The sequence below is a fragment of the Endocarpon pusillum genome (genome assembly GCF_000464535.1).
Source record: "Endocarpon pusillum Z07020 unplaced genomic scaffold C721943, whole genome shotgun sequence".
Lineage (NCBI taxonomy): Eukaryota > Fungi > Ascomycota > Eurotiomycetes > Verrucariales > Verrucariaceae > Endocarpon > Endocarpon pusillum.
In genome coordinates, this window is record NW_006913585.1 from 387,220 (window position 1) to 411,513 (window position 24,294).

Genomic DNA, 24,294 nt, shown 5'->3' on the forward strand with positions numbered 1-24,294 from the left:
ATCAAAAACGTACACAAAAAGTTTTAATGTTCTTGCTGCTAAGGCTACCGCAAAATTATCCGCTAAAGTACACCTTAAATCATTTAAACTCATCGGGAGCACTAAGCTCCTTAAAGTAATGATACTGATTCAGTGACACAAGGGATAGACTCCTTTCTAACCCTCAGAATCACCTTTGGCGCCCCTATTAACCGTACTACGGGAGGGGCCTGAAGTATTGTTAGTCTGCCGCTAGGAGCAGCTAGTTCTTATTACAGCAATATAGTATCATAATTCGTCAATCTAAAGCTTGTTCTGTGTGCATCCATTCTAATGAGTCGAATCATTACAACTAACTTCTTTGAGCATAGCGGCTCCGTACAAAAAGGGGTTTACAAGCAAAGATACTAGCGCTGAGCTAACAATACTTTAGGCCCCCCCCGTAGTATAGAGGCTAGCGGGGTATCTCTATCCCTGTCATCAAGGCGTCGTAAGGCTTTCCCTACGTTTACACGCTTCTTACAACTCAACACTATGGTTTTCTATCTCGAAATTCTGGCAGCAAGGTCACAAGAGGGTCTATTTTACTATCTGGGCGATTTTGGGCATTCTACTACGATAATTAGGTGGTAAATGGCCATCCTCTACCCTCACCGCAAATTTGCCCCGCGGCGCCAGCAATTCGAGGGTAGCGCCAAGGAATTCGCAACAATTTGCAACGCACAATATTCTTGGTTGGCAAGTTCCATTTGGAGCATCGTCGATGCCGCCCCCATCCAGGGAGTATCTGGGCAAGCCACATCTTTGGCTCTACAGGCTGTTATTGGTCCAAACCATTAGATTTTACGCAAGTCGTGATTCTTCCTCGTGTTCCGTCCATAGGTTGAAAGAAGAACCCTCCTCTTGTGACCTACGCTTCTTCTCCTCTTCCTAGCTTTGCAATGTCATCTATCTTGCGAGCTCTGCGAGCTCAACATGCTGTATCTCTGAGGTATATTCTATCACTTGTCAAAGAGGCAATGGTCTGACTCATGATCACACCCATCGGCAAGAGAGTCATGCTCAACAAGCAGGAAACCCGAGTTGTTTCATTACGACAATGCATCGCGATATGATCAAGAAGCTTCAATGCTCACCGCGGTCAATTTTCCTTCTTGTGTTGATAGCCAGCCTATCCGGCGATGCCTGCGCCTTCCCGGAAGCTGCTAACACCACTGTCCACGATGCAAACTTCATGCTCTGCATTTATCCTATCTCTGGTGCATACGGCCTGCTCCCACGACTCCTATACTATGCAACGTTAGTCCTAGCCATTTTCGGCAGGAACCAGGAATGGCTCGTTATAGGAGCCCTTGCATCCGCACTGACTTATGCTGGTACTGCCGCCATACATGCCATGACTCTTTGCACATCTCGACAGATAGTCTTTGACCTCGACATTTCAGGTGCATGGGCCGTGCTGAGCACAGGGGCGCTCGCATACATTACCTTTATCAACTGGTCAACAACATTGCGGCACTCAAGAGCGAAAATAGTTATGGTGTGCTGGGGTGCCTTAGTAGGAATTGGCCTTATCTTCGGTAGAGTAGAACTTTACGACACAAAGCTGTCCCCCGGAGAGCCTGAGTGCCGTTCTTCTACAGGAGAACTGCTGTCGAAGCCATTTCAACTTATCGACCCAAGTTTTAATTGCACGTACCAATGCTTCTCGGCGCGAAAACCTCTCAGAGAACAATCAGAGACTATTGCGATACCGAGATCGGTTCTGTCTGGGAAATACTCCCGTCTTAGCCTCATCATGGTCGGACCTGTCATGTTTGCAGCTTATGCGGCCATTTCGTGGGATACACGAGAGCATTCGCCTTCGCAAATCAACACGCGAATAGTTATGAGTTACCTAGATCCGAAGCACCATGCCGAGATGACCAAATCAATTTACAAGGCCGCGTCAGAAAACTGGTATGGTGGCTACTTTGCATTATTCAGTTATGTGCACAGAGCACGATGGAGTGTCCGAAAGTGTATATTGAGCTTCCTTGCCATACCTTGGTTTGCCCTGGCTCTCGCGCTTGACCTACTGTGCATTCCATTGTTGATAACTAACATCATCCTCAACGAAATCAACCTACTTGGATCGAATTTACCTACGAATGAACCTCCGTTTGCAATCGGGCAGTGGGGCCCAATGGTCAGCTCTCTACTGATAGTCATTGCCGCAATCATCAATCGAAGCCTGGAGATTCGAGATACTCGCAAAGGTGCACCCGATATTCCAAGGGAAGATAGTCATGTAGTCTCCGTTGCGAAGCAGGATGTGGGAGAGTTAGAAGGACAAACCAGCGGCGTCGTTCTACAGAACATTGCACGTCAGGAGACTCTGAAGGATATGGAGCACATACTAGCAGCTAGTAAGAAATGAATCATATTCTATCTGTTTAGAATATTGCTTCGGGTTCTGTCTTTGGATCAAGAGCCGACTTAGAGAATTCTTAATAACGCGTACGTCATAAGTTCACCGTAGCGATAGTGTGCTCAAAGGAAAATAAGTACTCCGCAGGCTCATAAGGAATACTTGAGGGGGATTTAGTGATTCGTCGCTCAAAGAGTGCTAGTGCTTCCGCTTCCGCTCTCATCTCGGAGGTCAATCTTCAAGCTCTAATCCTAGCACCATAATTCACAAATTTGAACATCCCATTATCTCTACCTCCAGCTCACCGTCTCAACAGGTATCACATACGACGCTGTCAATATGTTTGCAGCACGTCAAGCGTTCAATCTCTCACAGAGACGGGCGTTTTCCGCTTCTGCCAGACAGGTCAGTTTCTTCAGATCACAGCACAGGTCGGGTCTGTATACTAATGAACGACTGCTTGAATTCTAGGCATCAAAAGTCACTGTTCTGGGCGCTTCAGGGGGGATTGGTCAACCTCTCTCGTTATTGATGAAGCTGAACCCCCGTGTCACTGAGCTCGCTCTGTACGACATTCGAGGAGGACCAGGTCCGCTCTGATCCGCATTTGCAAATGTCCTTCGGTGAATATCAATTGACAACCACAACAGGCGTTGCTGCTGATATCAGTCACATCAACACCAAGAGCAAATCAAAGGTTATGATCCAACACCGTCTGGTCTGAGAGAAGCTTTGACTGGTGCGGAGATTGTCCTCATTCCGGCTGGTGTTCCTCGGAAGCCAGGCATGACCCGCGACGGTATGAAGGGCAATATACCCTCCCCAATTCAGATAAGCTGATACAAAGGGTAGATCTGTTCAACACCAACGCTTCTATTGTTCGTGACTTGGCTAAGGCTGCTGCCGACGCTTGCCCAGATGCAAATCTCCTTGTGATTTCGAACCCGGTTTGTTGATATCAAGTCTCACCCTCTAGTACTGATCGTTGATTATGTTGTCTTTCAGGTCAACTCCACTGTCCCAATCTGCGCCGAGATTTACAAGTCTAAAGGTGTCTACAATCCAAAACGCCTCTTCGGTGTTACCACTCTTGATGTCGTTCGTGCCTCTCGCTTCGTCTCCGAAATCAAAGGTACCGATCCTGCAGACGAGCAAGTCACCGTCGTCGGTGGTCACTCTGGCGTAACCATTGTCCCGCTTCTGTCACAATCGAACCACCCCGATATTGCTGGGGAGCAGCGTGACGAGCTGGTCAATCGAATTCAGTTTGGTGGAGATGAAGTCGTAAAGGCAAAAGATGGTGCGGGATCTGCCACGCTATCCATGGCAATGGCTGGTGCAAGGTTTGCGGAGAGCTTGTTGAAAGCTGCACAGGGCACAAAGGGGGTCATCGAGCCTACCTTCGTGGACAGCCCCCTCTACAAGGACAAGAATTGTGACTTCTTTGCTTCACGAGTCGAGCTGGGGCCGAATGGCGTAGAGAAGATCCATGAGGTTGGCAAGGTCAATTTGTACGAGGAGAAATTACTGGATGCGGTGAGTTGACTATAACATACATCATTGACCCACCGACTGACTGGTTATGAATGTAGTGCGTCACTGATCTGGCGAAAAACATCAGGAAGGGGGTCGACTTTGTCCAGGCCAACCCATAAGTAGCCAATTTGGAAGGTCAACGGGTTAACCAAGGTCAGAAGCTGTTATTTGTACAAAATCGCATGCTAGCATGAGTTGAGCCTAGGAAAGTAAAGAAACGGTCACGCTCGTCAAGAGCCATTCAGGAAGCATGCTCCGTTAGGAACGTTTGGAATATCTTTGTTGTCTTACACTTGTATGGATCTCTTTGTACAGGATGGGGACGCCATTTGAGTTGTCGCCTCGTGAACCCCTTCGAACTCTACCGTTGTCCTTGCACAAAGACTTCCCTGCGACATCATAGGGTAAGCATAGCCATCCGGCAAGTCACTTGTTACAATGCCACGTAGCAGGAAGAGGCGCCCTTAAAATAATGGTAGGGGAGCCATTAATGCGCTTAGATTAGGTCTAACCGTAAGATTACCTAGTGCGCATAAGAATACATGACGAATACATGATGAATACATGACTTAGTCGTCTGTGATCCACTAAAACCTTGTGATCTCTGACGTATTTCGTCAAAGAAGTTGTCAAATTTATTAACACCAACTAGCCCATATCTTTAGGTACCCCTTCTTCTGGTGAGCAGAAGATCATGTTCCACACATTGGCTTGGCACGAATTGAATTGCCGCACTTGACGCTGTAACCTCTATCCTGCCCCTCTACACAACATCCGAGATGTGACTTCAAGCTTGCGCTACGCCTGTGCTCAAAGTGAGCTGTGTCAGACAGATGCAAAGCTAATCAAGGTCGTGCCGCTAACCAAAGTTTGCTGCACTTTGTCTAATCTTGACCACAAAAGAATGAAAAGCCCTAACGTATTACCCTAGAGGTGGAACCACCCTTGAGTAGTGCGGCTATCTGAATCTGATCTACTCCGGCTTTAGTCTCGACCGTCTTTTGACCTTGATGAGAAATCTTCTGCCATGGAAGATTTAGACCCTCGACAGCAGCTCGAAACGTTCAAGCAGAACGATGCTTACAAACAGCTTCTTACATTCACAGAGGTGAAAGATGCCTTTCCAAGAACAGAGATTGCTGTCTGCGAACGCAATCTTCGTTACTGATATTCTCTGCAGAGTCTTGTCACACGGGTCGTGGATTTGTCCTCTCAATTGGAAGTAGTCACGGGTGATTTAGAAGATCAAAACGCAATCCGTCGAGACTGGAAACGCCGTGCAGAAGCCGCTGAAGGTGCAATAGTGGGTTTCCAGACCTCTGTTTCCTCAATGTTGCCCCATCTGACGCGGACGCAGTCCCAAAACCCATTTATATCGGTCTTGATAGACGGGGACGGCTACCTCTTTCGAGACAGTTACCTTAAGGACGTCGAATCTGGAGGTGGAGATGCCGCGCATAGATTACTATCCGAAATAAAAGCTACTATCAAGGCAGCTCAATTACAGAGCTTGTCACCTGATTCCCAGGTTGTGGTTAATGTCTACGCCAACAAGCAAGGGCTTACCGGTGCTTTGCTCGAAGCTGGAGTCATTTCACGTCCCAACGATTTGGAGGAGTTCTTCTGCAAATTCACCCAGAGTCAGACACATTTTCAGTTTATCGATTGCGGACCGGGCAAGGAACGTGTAGATGCTAAACTTAGAGGTGCGGACAATTCTAACATTACAGAGCATGCTTGCTGATGCGGCTACCAGAGGCGTATCGCTTCTTTTTACGGAACTGCCAGTGCAAGCTCATCTTCCTAGCTCTATGTCATGATAATGGCTATATGGCCGAGCTGGATAAATATCGAAACGATGTTATAGCAAAACAAAAGACACAGCTTATCGACCACTACGCCAAAGGTCGAGCGTTCGCAAACCCGCCATTTCCCATGGTCAATTTCGAAGAAGTGTTCAGTAACAGAGCACTTCCTGTCAAGCGAGTGAATGGGTTTGCACCTGTCCCCACCAAGTCATCCTATTCTTCAGCTCTGGCTGCACCTCCTACAGTGGAAGCAGCATCAGGATTCGGCCAAGGTCATTTTAACCCGCCTCCTCTACAGTCAAAGCCTCCTCCCGACGCACAGTCTTCGCCTACTACGCCATTTGCATCGCGTACAAATTCATTTAAGGAGCTACAAACTCCATATCTTGCTTCAGGCGTTGAGCTGCCCACTTCTGGCGACCAAGTACCAGTCGTATGTACTTCATCTTCACGGACCTTGAAGGCCGTGTCCCATCCTTTACATGCTCCACTGACGATATTGTTTCTCTAGAACCGTCTCGACCAACGCATCGACCGCCCCCTCCAATCCCCCTCGCTCAACCAGCAACGCCACTTCGAGGACCGCATCACCTACCACAAACTCTGTAACGAACACTACCTCCGCGACTATTGTCCCGACCGCAACTGTCGTTTCGATCACTCCCCCATCGACAAAGAACTCAAAAACACTCTCCGATACACGGCGCGGAAGATCGTCTGTCGGGCAGGCACAGCTTGCAGAAGGGCAGGCTGCTATTATGGACATCAATGCCCGTTTCCGAATTGTGACACGAGGAGATGTCCCTTTGCCAAGGCGGGCTTGCACGAGGTGCGGGACCTGGAGATTGTGAGGTTTGTGTCGCCTGGTGGTTGAATATGTTGGAAATTGGCAAAGGAAGGAAATGGTGGTAGGTGGGACGGACGATTAGAGCTCTGTGATGGAGGCCTAACATGGGAACCTTGGATACATACAGCCTGCTGGCTTTTAAGTTAGGATGGATATCTGGCCCGGAGTCGGACAGAGGCTTGGAGAGTGTGAGAGAGAGAGCGCCTGCTGATTCAGGGGCTGAGAACAACAAAAATGCGATTTTTAAGTCGGACGAAGTCTTGGACGGAACTACTACCGCACGTTTTAAGCTTGGAACAGGGTGATTCTTGGGAACAGGAAGATGGGCACCTGCCTTTAGTGCTAGGATACCATAGTTAAGAGAATCGGATGGGCTACTAAGCTTGGACTTGATTACAGACCTGGTCCAATAAAACGTGTCTGTCTGTCTTTCTTATGGATGGAACGGTTCGGACGAGCCAGTCAGTCAGTCAGTAAGTTAGTTAGTCGATCAAGTGACTACTACGTAGTGATGTTGACGTGATAGCTTCAGAGAGGCTTGTCGGCTATCTATTTCCCGATCAGATCTGGCTAGTATGGCTGTATTCTGGTTTCGCACAAGCAAGATCAAGATCGAGATTGACAATTCTCGTTTTTCCCTCTTGCGACTCTCTGGGATACGCACCCTCCATCTCAATGCGAAAGCGCAGAGAATGCTAGCTCAGCAATGGCTATGTGCTATTAACTGCCTGGCCACGCTGACCGGGATCCAAACTCCATGGCTGTGACCGTGATTGTGGACCATCCCGGCCCATCGGGCTCAGTGCAAAAGGCAGGGAATGCTAGATCAGCAACGCCTATGTAAGTGTCTGGCTGCGCCAACCCTGATGAAAACTCCATGGCTGTGATTGCGAACCGCCCCGGCCCGTATCTATAGAACGCCCGCGCAATGCTGCAGTCCGAAACGGGGGAATCGAGCCCGCCTCAGGGCGAGGTGTTGTACATGCCATCGAAATTTTGCTTCTCTTTATCTTTCTTTCTCTCTTTTGATTTCAATACCCATAGCCATTCTGCCCGGGAGCGCCATATGGAGTTCCATACGAAGTCGCGCCACCGCCACCATACGCCGTAGCACCACCAGCAGGGTACCCACCATAGCTCGTATGATCGCCGGCACCACCATATGCCTGGTCCTGCACACCACCGGCACCAAACGGCGTGGCTCCTCCCGCTCCCACAGCCCCATTCGTAGCGTTCGTGTTGGTATTGTTGTTGTCATTGTCACTCCCACCTCCCAACCCCTGGATCACCAACGCCAATTTATTCTGCAGCACCTTGATGCCCTCTTGGACGATCTGGTCCGGATCCAGGGTACCCACACCCTCGACATCGAAGAAGAGCAGCGTCTGCTGCCGTGTCTTCGGATTCCCAGTTCGCGTTCCGCTGATCGACAGGCCATTCATCTTTCGCGTTTTCCTCGTACCAGTAATCCACGTGACGGAGTTTGTTGTTCGGGTCGTATTCAAAGCCCACCGCAGCTGTGGGTGCCCACTTGGCGTGTTCTTTGGCGATTCCCTTGATGGCTGTACAGCGGACTCGTAACTCTTGACCTCGGCGTAGTTTTGCGATCAAGGGTCCGTTGCCCTTCGGGTCGCGGATGATGGGCTGCCCGACGTATTCGTTGGGTCGTGCGTCCACGATGATTAGGTCTCGGGCGAAGACCATCATGGTGCCTTCCCGCTCGCATTTGCAGGCCAGTTCAAGGATCACGGCGCAGCGCTCGCAGTCACCACCGCAGTCGCATTCACGTTGGAAGAGCATGTCTGGTTCGCAGCCGCGGGAGTCGAGGGGGATGAGGCCGAGGCGGTGGGCGATGAATTCATCGGGTAGGACGGAGGTGTTGCTTAGGATTTGGACTTGGTCGATGGATACGGTGGGGACTTCGGCTAGCATGGCGCGGCGAAGGGAGTTGGCTAGGCTGAGAGAGGTGGATTGTAGGACGAAATCGACGTGGTCTTGAGTGGCCTGTACAAGGAGTCTTTTAGTATGTGAGGATGGAAGAATGTTGAGGGTGAGGGCAAAAAATGAGAAAGACAGCGTACTTCTCTAACAGTGACTTTGGGACCAGTAGCTTCAATGTCCATGCCATCTTCGTTGTATGCGCCACCAAAGCCAATGTAGGCCATGGTGAGGCAGGGGTGAGGGGAAAACCGTGGGCTGATGCTATGAATTATCCGCAGTCATGAGTGGAGGAGTGTCCAGCCAGCCTCTAGAAGATTATAAAAACCACAGGGTAATCGGCAACGTATTCTTCGTCTGAGGGAAGACTTGTAGTCCTCCAGCCCTACGAGAAATATCCTACTTTCTGCCATCTGAAAAATACAATACCACAATACGGGGCTATACCCAAGAAAGCTAGACTGTAAATAACTGTAATCACCACACAAGATCTAATCACCTCGGCCACTTTCTGGCCACTTTCCGAGACGATACTGGAGACGATACTGGAGACGATGAGCATTCCTCTACCAGACATGCTCTCAAGCTCCGTAGCTGAAGGGTCTTGTATAGCTAGGAGCATAGTCCTACCCACGAGCACTTACACTTTGCTCCGTCATCGTTTGACCCGGCTCGGCTTCAGGCTAGTTAGACAATAGCCAACACCACTAAGTTGGCGACCTTCAACAAGGAGATATCCACAAAGAATGGGCTGATATGTGAGTGCTTTCAGACGAATACTCGATTTCAGGTATGCTGTTGTGCTGTAGACAGCAAAGCTAGAGAGTGGGAGGATGATGTAGCTACCTCCCCCTTGTAGACTGTGGATGATGGCTTGTGTTATCACCATAACTCTACATTTTCCTACATTCGGGTGAGTTGGCACAGCTCTATAAGGTACAGCAAGTCTGAATTCGGGGAGGAAGATGGTGGATGACTTCTGACAAAGACGGACGGTTGCCCCTTCCTCTTATGTTTTCTTGCCTCAGCCTATATCTACCCAGACGCAATGGGGTCCACCTCATCACCTTAGAAGCTTCTCTGCACTTCTTGAAAAACTTTCGCTCCTTTGTACCCCACTTTATCCAACCTCAGCTCTACAAGTGAGAAGTCGGTGAGCCTTGCCCAAACACCTACTTTACTAGCTTGTTCTTCGTTGTCACAGCTCCCTCGATTTACCTCTCTTCGTCCTTGGCTATCGCGATCACGATGGCGTGTCTTCCGCAGTCGACCTTGAGTTGCCCCCCTTACCATGGATGTGATGACGACTGCACCGTCAAGATTGATAACCCTCTCGTAGAGATTGGGACCACAGATGACGGGGCAGCAAAGTACTGTGGGCATAGCGCTACTGTATGGTGTGCTCTGTGCTATGGGCGCTTCATATTTTCAAAGACGCAGGTTTGAAGCGAGGTCACCCAGGCCTTAGCCAGGAGACTAACTTGCGTGTCAGCCATGGCTATCGGACGCTCGGATAGTGAGCATCTGCCTTCCTAGGTATCGTCATCTCTGAACCTTCACGTTCATGTATCGTCACTGAACCCAGAATAGTGAGTTCACAGCACATGAGAAAGAGATATGCGTTTCACGTCCGGCTTCCCACGAAGGAGGGAGATTCTTCTGCATCGAGCCAGAGGAGGGATGCGAGTGCGGCTGCTGCTCGTATCACGCCCTCGCCTATTCAACGGTTAGTGTCGACATGTCAGTGGGAGACGAGAACGAAACCTGCCACCTTCCAGTCCACGCTGCCTGCTTGGAGCTTTGCGGACAGCATCAACGTGGTCACCTACCGCTCTCGGCAGAGTCTTTGCAGGATTCCAGCATGGGTGTGCTCAGCCGTTTAGCCTTTGAATATGAGGAGCAATACCAAGATTTCTGTGGAGACAAGCTTCACGATGGTATGCTCATGCTCAAGGCAGACTATGGGGCTTTAGAATGTTATGAGTGGATGGACGATGACCAGATGCCGACGATGGATGATTTTGGGGCTTTCGTTTACCATGCGAGTTGTACGAACAAGGTATGTTCATGCTAACTTGTCTTTGGCTTCCATCTCTTGACTTCGGTGTCTCACGGTTGCCATAGGTTTTCGACATGAATCCGATGACGATCAAGGCTAAACAGCTTACGGACTTTGTTTTATCTATGCTGCAACCTCTCCTGCTACCACGCCCAACAGCTGGTCAGGGACATGCTCGCGAAATCACTCACTGTCCTGGTGCACGCCTACCTCAAGAGCTACTCAACATGATTGAGTCCTATGCATCTTCTTCCTTCTCCAACGCCGACCCCGAACCAAGCAGAATTCTTCCCCAGTCCTGGTGGCGAGAAGCACTCATCAATAAGAAAATGCTCCCTTGGTTGTGGGACCTTGACGTCGACATGATTAGAACGAAAGACTCCAAGCCACCCAAAAATTGGTTTGGGGCATCTGGGACGTGGGTTGAGTGGGATTGGGAATTGCTGGTGCGGAAGCTGGCGCAGACGGACTTCTATAAAGACATCGGCATCCACACAGCAGGAGAAGGGCCGGCGCTTGCGTTGAAGAACCGGAGACGAATATTTTTGATAATGGACGATCTTGTCAGGACCCTCCCAGGTCAGCCAAGGATGAAGGAATCGATCAACTGGCAGGACACAGATTGCCCTGACTGGCTCTTGATCTGCCATCTAGTCAATACCTAATCAGCTGACGGTATGTCTGTGCACACAGATATTCATGGAGCGAAGCTGGGAAGGACTGAACTGATGTAGGGTCGTTGAGGTAACGTGGAGATCGGTAGCCTACATTGTTGAGGCTCATGTTGTGCAGGAAAGGAGGACCGGAAGCACTTACAATGTTTGTCCGATTGAGCTGGAAACGCGAGCGCATGTGGTTTGCTAAAGGTCCAGCTACGGATGACCTGTTTCAATACATGAATCGACGAAGTGTAGTGCATATGGCAAAGGAAGTTATTGCATCTCGGTTAGCTTTATATTACAAAACCACATGGAGCAAAAAGGCCCGTGTCAGTAGTCTCTGATTGAGAATTTCAATTATGCTTCTCTACATTAACATTTATACTGGACTATGACAGTATAATCCCGATGCCGAAACAAATGTCAACCTTTTTTTAGGGCTTGCTGTACAAAGATCAATAAATACCACTCCACAATAACCCATGGCCCATGTGTGAAGCTATACATTTTCCATCAACTCGACTGGCGGCCTCGACGTGTGTGCGGTGATCGTCCTCCCCTCAGGCGGTATATCGTCCAACGGTGCAGCATCTTCAACATCCGCCATGGCATCCAAAGTCGTGTCCTCCACCATCACGGCTGGTAGAGCTGGACTATCTCCGTGCGCTTCCGGATCGTAAAGAATAGTTGAGCTGCGGCTTCTGTTCCTTGCACTGCTTGGCGCGCTTGTTGCGCTTGTTGGGGTGAATTTCGAGTTCGACGGATCGTTGTCGGATGACGCTGTGACTCGCAGTGGAGGTTTCGACCTTTGACCGTCGGCGCGCGTGCCGACTCCAGCATCCTTCTCTTCCTCACTGATGGGGGAATTGTCCGCATCGGCACCATGCATCTTGCCGCTCAACTTGACCAACGCCTCGGCCAAATCACTGGCCACCACATCCTTATTCGGCGGGTCCTCCTCCCTCGCCTCCCATCCCACCGGCGGACTCGGCGGCGGACTGATGAAGAACAACCTCCCCGCATCTGGCCGGTCCAGATATTTCTTCTGCTCCCCGATCGGCGTCGGTTCCCCGAAGTAGACTCTCGTCCGCGCGTCGCCGAGCAGCGAGGCGCCATCCAGGTGCTGGCGGATCTTGATTGCGGACTCGGTGTCGTAGAAGGAGCAGACGATTCGGCGGAAGGATTTTAGGGGCGAGAAGGAGTGGAGTGGTGCTAAGGAGTTGATGTGTTGACGGATGGTGGCGAGGGAGGCCGGGTGGAAGATTGTGGGGTCGTTGAGTTGGGTGATTAGGAGGGTGTTGGAGGGTGGCGAGGGTTGGGTCAGCGGAGGAATCGTCGAGAGGTCGATTGAGAGGGGAGAGGCGGAGCGGCGATGGGAGACGGTCTTTGGTGATGATGAGGTGGAGATTGGTGGGGAGTCTGTGGATTTTTGTTCTTGGAGTTGCTGTAATTGTTGTTCGGAGTGTTCTTGGGACTGCGAAGGTTCGTGAGACTGTAAAGATGTAGCCATGTTGATGTTTGGCCAGGTTTAGTAGAGGTGGGGCAGCAGAGTGGTAGATATGGAGTGCTCTCAAATATTGCTGCGTGGTTGAATATAGAAGGGCAAAGGTTGATATGGGAGTGTGATTAATGGGACTATATGCTTGCGAAGCAGAAGATTCTAGATAGCGAATTGTCTTTTCATATTTCTCTTTTTACTTTGTAAGCTAGAGAGGATATCGCCGTCCAGAGCTGGGGCGCAGTCAATTGGTATGCTCGGCTGGTGTTAGGGTTGCACTGCAGTTGGAGTGGTTCAACTTGCTGCACATTCGTCATGGGCATGGCCCAAAAGGGCTTCTCTGATCCGAAGGCGGAGGCGGAGGCGGAGAAACTAAAGGCCGGGACGTTGTGGGAGAAGGCAGGCTGTGAGATCATCCAACTCAGCCAGAAGGGGGGATCCCACCTCAGTTAGTACGTAGTACATCTGCTCCAGCCTCCTTTCCTTTCCTTATTCTTTTCCCAAAGTTGGTTGACCCAGAACGTGCTAGTAAAGGCAGCCCATACCTGTCTGAAGATACATCCATCAACCGTGGTTCGACACCTATTAGCGTGGACCTTTTGGCCGGGTGGCTGACGTGTCCCTTTTCTATACGCACATGTCTTGACAGGCTCATTATATGATATACTCAGCACTCCACATGATGCTGCCAAGATGGCACCTGAATTCTATCCACGCAAGGCTGCACGGAGTGTATAGAACTATAAAGTCTTCTTTCAACTCCATCTGACTTCTCAATGTAGGGTATGTGGGGTTGCAGCTCGAAAAAGGACCAAGTTCTTTAACTTGAAGACCATTGGTCCACCAAGCCATTGTCTCGGCAAGACTAACTTCTCTCCTTGTATGCAGATTATCGCTTTGTGCTACACAAGATCCGTACCAATAGTTACGGAGGGTGCTGGAGAGCATAATGACAATATTGCTGACACTCTTACTCCGTAGGCACGAACATATGGCAGCAGAGAAGTCCTTGCCGACATCCGGTTATTGGCCTTTTGTGCTGAACAGCTAGATACGGCGCTAGATATGGCACTCGTTACAGAAAAGGGACACATCAACCACTCCACCAAAAGGACAGCCGCTTGTGGGTTTCGAACCACACTTAGTTGATGTATCCCCACTGACTGTTACGGGATGAACCTTTCGTGCTCACTGAGCTTGTGAGGGCGTGTCAAATTCACGTCTAGAAGCCGAGCAGCCTAAAGGGAAATAAGCTGGTGTACGGAGTAGGTCGGTGGCGAAAGATGTTTGGTGGATCACTGCCCCACTTTGGGCGGACCAATGCAAGAGTCGCCGGCGCCGGGAAGGCGAAGAGGAGGAACCGCGGAAGAGGAAGCGCATGACCACCTATCCCCTGTAAGTGGACTGTCGGTGAACTGACTGCAATTGCTATCAGTGAGATAATGACGCAGCACCACAGCATCAGAGAAATATTCTACTTCTAGGTCACCTAATGATGCTCCCAGTTAAGACCGGCTGCTCCCGCTTTCACTTTTCAATTTCGGCCCCTTTCATTTCAGGTTCGAGTTTGTGCTCCCTGCCAGCCCCCAACATTTCTGTTGCATATCGGCACCCCTTGTACGACTTCTAGACCGCTCTTCCCAAGCCATTGGCTCCTCCCCGGCCCTGCCCGCAGTTTCAGAGTTGCTTCAGAAAATGGCCGCGCCCTTCGTAGGTCTTGCACTGTCAGGTGCTACACCCCTGATCAATAACTACGAAAAAGCTTGGGACCCGCTCAAGTCGAAAGCCCAGAAAATGCGGGAGCATCACAAGGGTGGTCGTAGGCGGCATGATGATGATTATGATGAGCCGACGCCCGAGGAACGTGGATGGGTCTTGAAAAAGCGGTCGGAGGTGCAGTCCGACGAGGAAATAGTGGAACGGGTGCCTCGAAACCAGCAAATCATCCCATACAGACCGCGTGCAAATCGTCGAGCCAGTTCACTTGATGGCAATGACTATAGGGACAGACGTGTTGGTGCCTACAAAGGTCGACGCGACGCCTCAGATTCAGAAAGCTCTGTACCACCTCGATCCCGCGTCTCCCGCACCAGGTCCAAACGATCGTCTTCCAAGTCTACCTCGAGTTCCGACGACCTTGGATCCTCTACGGATGACGAGCGCCGGTGCCGAGACATAAATCGCAAGAAATGGTTGACCAGCGGTCTTGCGGCAGTTGCCACGATCCACGCCGCTGCCAAAATCTACTCGTCACTCGAAGCAAGAGACAAACGTCATGAGCAAGTCATGGCTGGGGACATGTCACCCGAGGAGGCACGCAAGAAACGAAATAGAGGACGGATACAAGATGCTGCTGCTGTTGGAGTTGCAGCACTTGGAATCAGAGGAGCAATGGGTGAATGGCGTGAGGTTGAGGAGAAAGCGGAAGAGCACAAGAAGTACCTGAAACAAAAGGAGGAAAATCACCGGAAAAGGATGGAGAAACAGAAAAGAATGATGGCAGCAAGTCGAGGGGAGTATGGGTCTGGGTCTGGGTCTGGATATCATGATGATCGAGATGATAGAGAACATCGGCAGAGAGCCATAAAAGATCATGGAGAATATGACAGGCACAGGAGCAAGAGTATGAGCACTTATGACGATGATCGTGACGCCCGGGCTCTTGTCAGGAGCAAGAGCAGAAGGCGCAGTGACGAGTAGGAGGATTGAACGATTTGTGCAGCTCTTAGCAGCTGTGTCTGGGCATGGTTCTACGTGCAAGCTTTACATTGAACAACACCGTGAGACCGCCAAAGAACCTCAATTATGACTGACGACAATTACGACACCTCAATCACCCTGTGCTTTATTCCATACCTCAAGATTCCAATCGCTTCGGCTTGGCCTTTCGTGAGGATTTCAGATAGATATTCTTGTACTGCTACAAGTAGAGGCCACCTGCAGAGCGCCATGGTCACTTACAAAGGATTTTAGCATACACCTTCCAACCTCAAGTATACAGATAGATAGATTTGAATACGTCTTATGGGACTAATCGCAATTCCTAGCCTGCGTCCGTGGTGCAATATTCCTGTCTTTGACTTACCTAAATCAAGGCATTCCGGTGTGGGAGTTGTAGATCCTCTCCCTCCAGTCTTGAAACCCGGGGCACACAGTTAGTAAGGTGGTACACCAGCCTCCACACGTGTTTGACAACGCAAAGAGTACCTCCGAGCGCTCTGTTGGTACTCTCTACCATGTTACTAAACCTGGCCGGATGTACGCTCCTTGCTGTGCCGTCTACCAGAAACATGCCCGACATAATGATCTATTCCTGAGCTGCCGATCAAGCTTCACTTGCAGGCCTTTAGAACATTCAGTGCATCAGGAATTGGTACTGGAAAGGAGGATCTTGGACACTTTTCGAAACACAACGCCCACTCTTCCCAAGTCTTGCCCCTTCCTACTGGAGCACATCCCACAAAAAGAATGCCAAGCTTTGCCGTGCCGTCTCACACTAGTCCCAACTGATACAAGCCGCGAATCTCTAACAGCAGCAACCCTTCTCCACCATCTCCGTACTCACACCCCACAATCCATCAGCCGCGTTTGATCAGCCATTTGTAGCGTCAATAGGCGCAGAATCCGTGCCAGTATTGTGATGAGGCTGACCTACCCCTTCGGCAGGTCGGCCTGTAGGACACAGTTTCACGATGGGGCGAACGCTAATACAACAGAACCGAGTCGAAGAGGAGAGCGGCGCAGCCCAAGGTCAGGCCTAAGGATGAGGCAAAGTAAGTCTCATGCTTGTCTACCACAGATGAAGATAAAACCCCCCGTGTCGCCCACTGCTCTGCTCAGCGTCTCCTCAGATCTCTTCTGTCTCAAGCTTCTCTCTTTCTTGACCGCAAAGGTTCCATCTGTTCGTTGACCTTCTTGAATTTACCGCCGTACAAGGACAAGCCATCAGATCCACCAGGTCGTGTGACTGTATTCATACCCGGACTGCGTCTTCCTCTCGTCTTCAGCTTCACTTGTCCAATCATCATCTACAGGCTGTGCCTAAGACGCCAACCCACATCACGAGTTCGACTAGGCCGTTGAGATCCGACCTCTTTCTCTCACTTCTATCGTTTCGATCGAGCCTGGAGCTTGCCTGTCTACCGTGAAGCCACTGCGACTCGGTATCCACTCACTTCGTCATACAGTACATCACTTCACCCACGATCACCCAGTCCATCACATCCAAAATGGCTAGCGCAGGCGTTCAGACCGTTAATCGCGTCAAGCTCTCCCTTCGAGGAGACTTTTGGCCTCCACTACCGGCCGACTGCCCATTGTCTCCACTCCCGTCGCCATACTCCCCAGTGATGACAAAGTCGGTCGGTTTTCAGTCGTATTGCGCCGGTCTTAGCGGCTTGAGGGCTCCTCCCCCGTCCCCGGCCACCTTCGGTACCATGAGCAAGGATCAAAACTCAGTGATCCATGATGCCGATACTTGGTCCAAGCTACTGCAGGTATCAATGGAGCGGGAACGATCAAATGATCCTTGCAGGCAGTAGCCCTAACGTGGACAAGGGAGTGATGGGAGAAAGGTGCAGCTGAAGAGGCCAGTTTCCATTCATTGTTCTGCCCCAAGTAGAAGAGCTTGTTGACCTTCGTGGACATTGTTCCGAGTACGGCTCATGGCGGCATTCATTCATCCACACATTTGTTTGTGGAGGATTTGTTTATATCATATCGATACCACATTACCCTAGCTCTTAGGGCTTTAGCTGGACGACGTCTATATTCAGCCATAACTTCTCTTTGTGTCACTGAGAACTATGACAAGACAAACTTTCTTTCATCATTGTTTCTTTACTCCAATGGCCCAAAAAGCCGGCTGCTGTGTCCCTGGTTTCTTTGTGCACACAATGGTTTTGTATATGCTTGTATACATGCTTTTGCACATGCTTGTGCGCCATGATCGCTCATTATCAGTCAGCATCTTCTCTTTGAAATGCCTTCTCCCTGTCGCTGTAAAACTCTGCTTCTTTCTGTTTAACAAAATCTATGATTTTCTCCTCAACTAAAATCAGCGATTCGAAGCACAGACAAGCTCCTCGTACCCCTTATCAGATACATCCTTATCGGATACATCCTTACTGAATTGGCAAAACCAAGTAATACCATTCCTGTCTCCATCAAATAGGGTGCACCTCCTAGTTCACCCCAAAATCCAGCTGTCCAAATCATGGATGCTACCGATGCTATGGAGTTACAGCGCCATCTGGAGTTCTTCACAGGGCCTCTTCCAGCAACTCCAGCAGTTAACACATCACCAGAATCCCTTCACGATCAGGCGAAACCATCCTTAGCATCATCTCTCGCTGGACAGGCTATATCTTGTCTGTCGGATTCAACAGCGTCAAGCAGCTCCACTGCAAACAATAAGAAGACCAACCTGCTCAGCCTCCCCCATGAGATCCTCACCATGATTCTCACCATCCTCCTCGTCCGCAATGAAACTAGCATTGCGCTCCCAACAATCGACCATTACAAATTCCCTGATCTCAAACCCGACATTTCTCCAGCAGTCCTCCAAACTTGCAAACGACTCAATGATATCGGCAAACCCCTTCTCTATGGCCGTAACATCTTTCACCTCGAGCCTCATATCCGACCGTATGCATCCTCGACTCGAGGTTTCACGCCCCTCAGTCACAAGAGCTTGGCTCTGATCGAACATCTGGAGGTTCCCGTGGAGGGTCTGGACGTGCACCACATGCCTCCACGTAATGGTGCGATTTGTGTGGCATTGAGTGAGGCAGCACGTTTCTATCCTTACCCTTATCCCGGTGGAGGGATGGGCAACGTACAATCCATTCAGTGCGTCTTTGAACACAGCATAGACACTCAGACTTGCGTTCTTACACATCTCGACACGGATGAGGAGTTCCGTAAGCTCGTACTCGAATTCCTCTCCCACCGTGGCGATATCGCATTCGCTCCATGGTACAAATATGCCGACTTTAGGCGCCAACTGTATGACTGCATAGTCAAGTGGCAGGCTTTGCTGATCGCGGCTACTGTTCGTCAGCGTTTTCCAGCTTTCAATCGAATGCTCCACATGTGGCGAAAGACCGAGGGGGATCATCATCCGCGGCTTCTGATTGTGCTTTGTCGCAATGCTGAAGGATTGCAGGCTGCTATTGCAATGAGCAAATCGCGTGGCATGCAGGTTGACGGGGAGCTTGAGGTGGATGTGGAGCAAGGCACAGTCAAAGTGATCTCCGGACGGCGGGCTGGGTATTATTACAAGTAGGTAATGGTTGCTGCAACGAGTTCGCGATGGTGGGAGTCATGAGCCGGAATGGGTAACTGGCAGGATAGGAAAGCTATCGTGGCCCAGATAGGGATGCTCTCATGTTAAATCTCAGGAATTGGTCGAAGAAACAATGCATACATGCCTATCATGTAAGATTTCTCTTCCTCAAGAAAGGTTCAATTGAACATTAACGTATCAGATGCACGATTTGTCTTTTGTTCCTCACGAACTCACACTTCAACGCTTACCCTCTGAATAAGGATTCTGTTGTCCGTTCCTTGTTTCTTCCACACCTCAGTGACACCCCTTCTGACGGACTTCATTGACTTCCAGTAGTCTCGGCCAAGCTGAGGACACTTTCTGTCTCCAATCCAGGTCCTATCTTCCATCTCCAGCAGGGCTTCACGTGCAATTTCTCCTTGACCCTCAGGTCTTCTCATAAGTTGTTGCACTTTTTAAAAATCTGTGTAATCTTTTGTTTCATCACACCACGTCTTTGTTACCAAGTATTCAGCCCCATTGTAGGGTGCCGCCCCTCTTGCTGCTTCTTTGTATAGCATTAAGTGAATAAGCTGGGGGCGATGTTGACTTTGCACAACAACCTAGATAACCTGTGGAGAGGTGTTCCATCTCTCCAAATCAACGGGCATGAGAACAATGATAAAGACTTCGTTGCCTCTGCATGATATTCAGCCAGGGTGGCGATGTAGTGAATCGCTTCACAATTAACCGTCTTGGAACAACTTCTTGTTACCAGACATGCATATCATTCATTGCTAGGAACGAACACCATTTGTGCTCTTGATCATTTATACTCCATGGCTATATATAGGATGTGCACTTACCGTTCTTAGTAGTTGTCGAAACTTTTTCCAACTCTTTCTCCTTACCGCCGCCTCTGCACATACTCCTTCGCTGCAACTCGCCTCTCGTGCACCACACAAAAGTATACAACAAGCAGCCTTCGAAGATGACATCCAAATCTGAAACCGTCCTGGTGCCCTCCTCTGCCAGTCAACCTGGCAACAGCAAACCTAGCCTGCTTAACTTACCTACCGAGATCCGGGTGATGATACTCGAGCATTGTCTGGTTAGGTCCGAGGATATCAACCTGGTATTTAAACCGGACTGGGGCGGCTTAAAGGGCGTGAAGACACGGAGATACGGTCTTGTACCGGAAGTGTTGTGTGTGTGTAAACGAATGTTTGCCGAAGGGACCTCGCTTCTCTACGTCTCCAACATCTTCAGTCTTGGTCCACTCACCATCGATCTACAATGGTTAGTCCAATCATGGCTCTATGAACCTGTGCCGCGGGCGCAGCGTTTGAAGACGAATTTCCGGCGAATCTCGAAGATGCAGATCGCCATTGGCGAAATGCGCGAGGCCGACTCATATCAGGAAGACTTGCACTCACACTTCGGAGTTGCTGACCTGGCTCTTTACTCTCGTAGCATGAAGACGGCTCTGCGGCATTGGCCTCAACTCAATGACCTGCAGTGGATCAATTGCAAAGTGGACGATTCTAATAACATCTGGACAGCCCGCAACCACGTCGGAATAATGACCATCGCTCAGAAGTTGCAGCTCTGCAAGAGGTTTGAGCATGGCCATCCTGATGAGAGCACACTGAACGAACAGGAGCGGAGCTGTGCGGACTATATCTTCCGGCTTTCAGCTTTAAAGGTTGCTAGGCTCGTGCAAGAACGTGGTGGAGGCTTTACCCGGTTCTATCGCGCAATTCGACCAATTGAACAGCAGTGTATCCAGCGCTCCGTTGTTGTCACCAAGGGGCCAGTTGAATCAGTTCCAGGGTTCAAACTGGACAATATGCAGGAAATCCGTCATGTAAGTTCTGTTGCCGAATCAAGTGCGGGACGATGCTGATATTTGTTAGATGGGCGAGCTCGAAATTGACGTGGATCGCTGTGAAGTAAAAGAGATTACTGGGCCGCGAGCAGGGTATTGCTACTGAGGAGCAAAAGGATGATATGTTGAGATGCTAGATCTTGGTATGGTCCGGCTTCGTCCATCATGCAAAAGAAGAGTGGCAACGTGATATTCGATTCCCACCATCCGTGGTGAGACCGTTATACAAGGCTGGTGGCTTGGTGACCATGGTCTCAAAGCAGGCTGGCCGGGCTAGGCACAGTCCTACCGGTTTGTACTTGGATGTCAGAAGCTACGGGGTTGATGATAAGCTTGCATAGAGAGTAAGTGGTGGCTTAGTTATAGGGAACCTCTTCAAATGGTTACAGGTCAGCGATGAGGCCAATGCTGGAAAGAAATAATTTATAAATTAGGAACTTCAAGTTGTGCAGATGTTCCGCCAAGGGATCGTACCAAAAGTTATGGCCGCTCAAATTCATAACAGACATGTAGCTCCGGCCACTGCTTTCGTTATGTCACTTCTCTTGGCATCTTCACTTGGACGTTTCAATCAAGTCGCACCAAATCCCAGAAGTGGCTGCCTCCTGCAAAGAATCTTCACCATGGCACGGAGTTGAGACAAAGTACAACTGAACGATGCCTTCAGTGGAATTATATGAGCTGCGTACTGATATTGTTCCCACAGAACTATTTCACTAGGCTGTGAGACTGGGAATCTAGTGATCTGAGGAAATGTGCCAGTTTCTGAGACCTTGCGGTGCCTGCTTCCGCATTGCCAATCGCTCCACCGCGCTTTGAGGTATTCTTTTAAACAATGCCACTGTATGCTGGGCTCTCTAACCCTACGACTTGATGGTGCAAAAGCCGATTGTCCTCTCTCGATTGTGCAACCACCAATTTGGCCTTGAAGGGTATCGTACTTGGTAAATTGCAAGTCCTGGCTAATTGAGCTGTATATAGCAAGTGCTACCTTTTACAGGCTGTTCTCGCCTTTCTGAGTTGCATTGGCTACTTGGTTACCTAGCCAATCTCAGTCATTCGAGGTTTCTGGGAGTTCATGCACTGGTGTGGTGCTTTTCAGCCCGAAACATTTCATCCCCCACAGCAGTGCTCAACCGTTTCGACCCTTCTGCTTGAGGCAGCATCTGTCCTACATATGTCACGGGCCCGTAAAGGTGGCCATATCAGGCATTCTCATTTGGCCAGATGCCTTCTTGAGGTATGATCACCTAATCCGCTCATGTCATGCCGATAATTGTGGTCCGACCTCAATGCAATACGGAAGTTCGCTTTCTCGTTTCATGCCTGTTAGAGGGCCATTTGAGGAACTAGCGTCCATTGAATTGGATATCCAACTTGAATATAAGGAAGCTGTTACCATTCCGTTCTTTTAACCTGTCTTGAATTCCTTCATCGTATCCTCGTCATACAATCTCGCTGGTTCGGTCATTGACGTGCACCCTTTCCTACACATCCATTCATTTTGTACTTTGTGTCTTCTTCGAGTACATTGCCATTATGGGTGTTGCTGACAAAAGTATATATCTTTCCACTGGCACGAGCCAACTTCTTACACAGATTATACTGATTTTGCCCATAGTTTCTCCAAACTTGAAGTTCGCCATACTGGGCTTGACCATCCCCATCTTCACCCTCTATGGTATGCCTCTTACCCGCCTTTTGATGGTCCTTCTGACCGAGCCTGTGTAGTGCTCGTTCTAGTGGGATGCGTGTCCACATCACCAGGCGTCCCGAGCCTCTACCTGTTCTTGCTTAAGGTTAACGAGATCACCCTTCGAGTGGGCTATTTTGGTATTTCTTCCCAGTTGGTAGACTGGGCATCATCAGAACTGACGATATTAGCTGTCTGCGCCGTGGACGCCGCGAACACGACCAGCATTCCTGTGTCACAGAATGGAACCGCCAACGCAACTGACGGAACCATCTGTATTCCAACCCTTGGCTTGAATTCGTCCGATTTGAGCTTTCAGCTCTTCGGCAACAGCGATGATGTCGTGCCGATCCTTACTCTTGCCTTGACTTTGCAGAGAAAGATCCTTGTTCCACTCGTCCTCGTTGCGTCTCTCCTTATGCTGTTTGGTGCCATCTTTTTCGCCCTGGTCAAGGTCACCCAGATGAAGCTGAAGAACCCCTCCGCCTTTGAGGGCGCCATGAAGCAGCTCAACATCTTCAAACCCGCGACCCTTGCCACGTTATGGACGTCGGTCCTCTTCGCCTTCGCTGCCGCAGTCGCATCGACAATGGGCATTGGCGCCCTGAACTTCATCATTCCAGTCCTGGCAACTAACATAAGCGTGGACGGCGGTAAAGTCCTCCAAGCGCTACAATACATGTCCTTCATCCTAGGGGCACTCTTCGCCCTGGGCGCCACCATGATGCTCGGCGACCAGCTCGAACAACAACAAGGCGTGCTCGGCGATGAGTATTCGCAGCAAAACGAGAAGGTTCTTGCGGAGCAATCTTACGAAGAGCAGATGATGCAGCAGCAAGCCCAGATGGATGGCCAAATGGATGGCCAAATGGAAGGCCAAATGGAAGGCCAAATGGAAGGCATGGAAGGTCAAGAACAGCAGTATCCAGAAGGCCCGTATGGTGAAGAGGGCCAGCAATATGCCCGGGAGATGGAAGGGCAGGAATATGCCCAGCAGCCGGAGGGGCAATATGCTGAGGGTGATGAATATGCACAGGCCGAGTATGCTCAGCAGCAGCAACAACTACAGCAACAGCAGCAATATCCGCAGCAACCATATCCTGGGTAAGCCCCAGATCAGTCCACCACCGTTTTTGAGTATCTCGCCATCGTTTCCACCATATCGTATGGGCGGCGCAAAATCTTGGGGAGTGGATAGGTGATCGAGTTTGGGACTATTTATCCAGTTATAAATCATTGCATATAAATCATTGCATATAAACCATCGCACCGAATAAGGGTGCTATTGAGCTCGCCACGGAATCCAAAGAAATATCTTGCCAACTTCCAGCCCTTTTCTCACCTGGCTAACTATCGTCTGATCTGCCCGAGTCCTGTAGGCGTGACAACCAAACACAGAAAGACCTCCCGGGGTTCCAGATTATTAGGACTTTGCCGCATTGCATTGGCACATCATGCGTCATGAAGCAGTCTAGATGAATCCTGGTCTTCTATCTGTGTATATTGTTTTGTAATATCTAAGTCCTTAGTAGAGCTTACCTCTTTAAGATTTTGAAAGTTTCCCCCCTCTCTCTCCTATTCATCCCCCCCATCCATCCATCCATCCAGCCTGCTCATCTCTCCCTCTCTCTCTCCATAGCCATTGTTCATACCGGGGGGGGGGTTTGAGGAGTTGGGAAAATACTTACGGAAAGGAGTTTTTGTTTTTTCC

General features: G+C 49.8%; 9 protein-coding genes across 9 annotated transcripts; 7 read left to right on the forward strand and 2 right to left on the reverse strand.

The window, feature by feature from the left end:
• Nucleotides 1-1,078: 1,078 nt before the first annotated feature.
• Nucleotides 1,079-4,044, forward strand: EPUS_01620 (uncharacterized protein; the record flags this gene model as incomplete). Its single annotated transcript, XM_007788758.1, has 7 exons — nt 1,079-2,387; nt 2,706-2,794; nt 2,861-2,978; nt 3,075-3,188; nt 3,242-3,336; nt 3,395-3,925; nt 3,982-4,044. The coding sequence occupies 7 exons, from the start codon at nt 1,079-1,081 to the stop codon at nt 4,042-4,044; spliced, it is 2,319 nt and encodes a 772-aa protein (XP_007786948.1).
• A 908-nt stretch (nt 4,045-4,952) lies between these two features.
• Nucleotides 4,953-6,607, forward strand: EPUS_01621 (uncharacterized protein; the record flags this gene model as incomplete). Its single annotated transcript, XM_007788759.1, has 5 exons — nt 4,953-5,033; nt 5,106-5,228; nt 5,283-5,631; nt 5,682-6,166; nt 6,245-6,607. 5 exons carry the CDS (start codon nt 4,953-4,955, stop codon nt 6,605-6,607), a joined length of 1,401 nt encoding a protein of 466 aa, XP_007786949.1.
• A 1,004-nt stretch (nt 6,608-7,611) lies between these two features.
• Nucleotides 7,612-8,745, reverse strand: EPUS_01622 (uncharacterized protein; the record flags this gene model as incomplete). Its single annotated transcript, XM_007788760.1, has 3 exons — nt 7,612-8,002; nt 8,043-8,584; nt 8,662-8,745. The coding sequence occupies 3 exons, from the start codon at nt 8,743-8,745 to the stop codon at nt 7,612-7,614; spliced, it is 1,017 nt and encodes a 338-aa protein (XP_007786950.1).
• A 1,511-nt stretch (nt 8,746-10,256) lies between these two features.
• On the forward strand, nt 10,257-11,242 carry EPUS_01623 (uncharacterized protein; the record flags this gene model as incomplete). Its single annotated transcript, XM_007788761.1, has 2 exons — nt 10,257-10,577; nt 10,643-11,242. The coding sequence occupies 2 exons, from the start codon at nt 10,257-10,259 to the stop codon at nt 11,240-11,242; spliced, it is 921 nt and encodes a 306-aa protein (XP_007786951.1).
• A 493-nt stretch (nt 11,243-11,735) lies between these two features.
• On the reverse strand, nt 11,736-12,746 carry EPUS_01624 (uncharacterized protein; the record flags this gene model as incomplete). Its single annotated transcript, XM_007788762.1, has 1 exon — nt 11,736-12,746. The coding sequence occupies one exon, from the start codon at nt 12,744-12,746 to the stop codon at nt 11,736-11,738; it is 1,011 nt and encodes a 336-aa protein (XP_007786952.1).
• Nucleotides 12,747-14,429: 1,683 nt separating this feature from the next.
• On the forward strand, nt 14,430-15,434 carry EPUS_01625 (uncharacterized protein; the record flags this gene model as incomplete). Its single annotated transcript, XM_007788763.1, has 1 exon — nt 14,430-15,434. The coding sequence occupies one exon, from the start codon at nt 14,430-14,432 to the stop codon at nt 15,432-15,434; it is 1,005 nt and encodes a 334-aa protein (XP_007786953.1).
• Nucleotides 15,435-17,949: 2,515 nt separating this feature from the next.
• On the forward strand, nt 17,950-19,020 carry EPUS_01626 (uncharacterized protein; the record flags this gene model as incomplete). Its single annotated transcript, XM_007788764.1, has 1 exon — nt 17,950-19,020. One exon carries the CDS (start codon nt 17,950-17,952, stop codon nt 19,018-19,020), a length of 1,071 nt encoding a protein of 356 aa, XP_007786954.1.
• Nucleotides 19,021-19,993: 973 nt separating this feature from the next.
• Nucleotides 19,994-20,996, forward strand: EPUS_01627 (uncharacterized protein; the record flags this gene model as incomplete). The annotated part of the gene is made up of 2 exons (XM_007788765.1): nt 19,994-20,869; nt 20,919-20,996. 2 exons carry the CDS (start codon nt 19,994-19,996, stop codon nt 20,994-20,996), a joined length of 954 nt encoding a protein of 317 aa, XP_007786955.1.
• Nucleotides 20,997-22,429: 1,433 nt separating this feature from the next.
• EPUS_01628 (uncharacterized protein) lies at nt 22,430-23,691 on the forward strand (the record flags this gene model as incomplete). Its single annotated transcript, XM_007788766.1, has 4 exons — nt 22,430-22,448; nt 22,512-22,571; nt 22,622-22,723; nt 22,775-23,691. 4 exons carry the CDS (start codon nt 22,430-22,432, stop codon nt 23,689-23,691), a joined length of 1,098 nt encoding a protein of 365 aa, XP_007786956.1.
• Between the last annotated feature and the right edge of the window lie 603 nt (nt 23,692-24,294).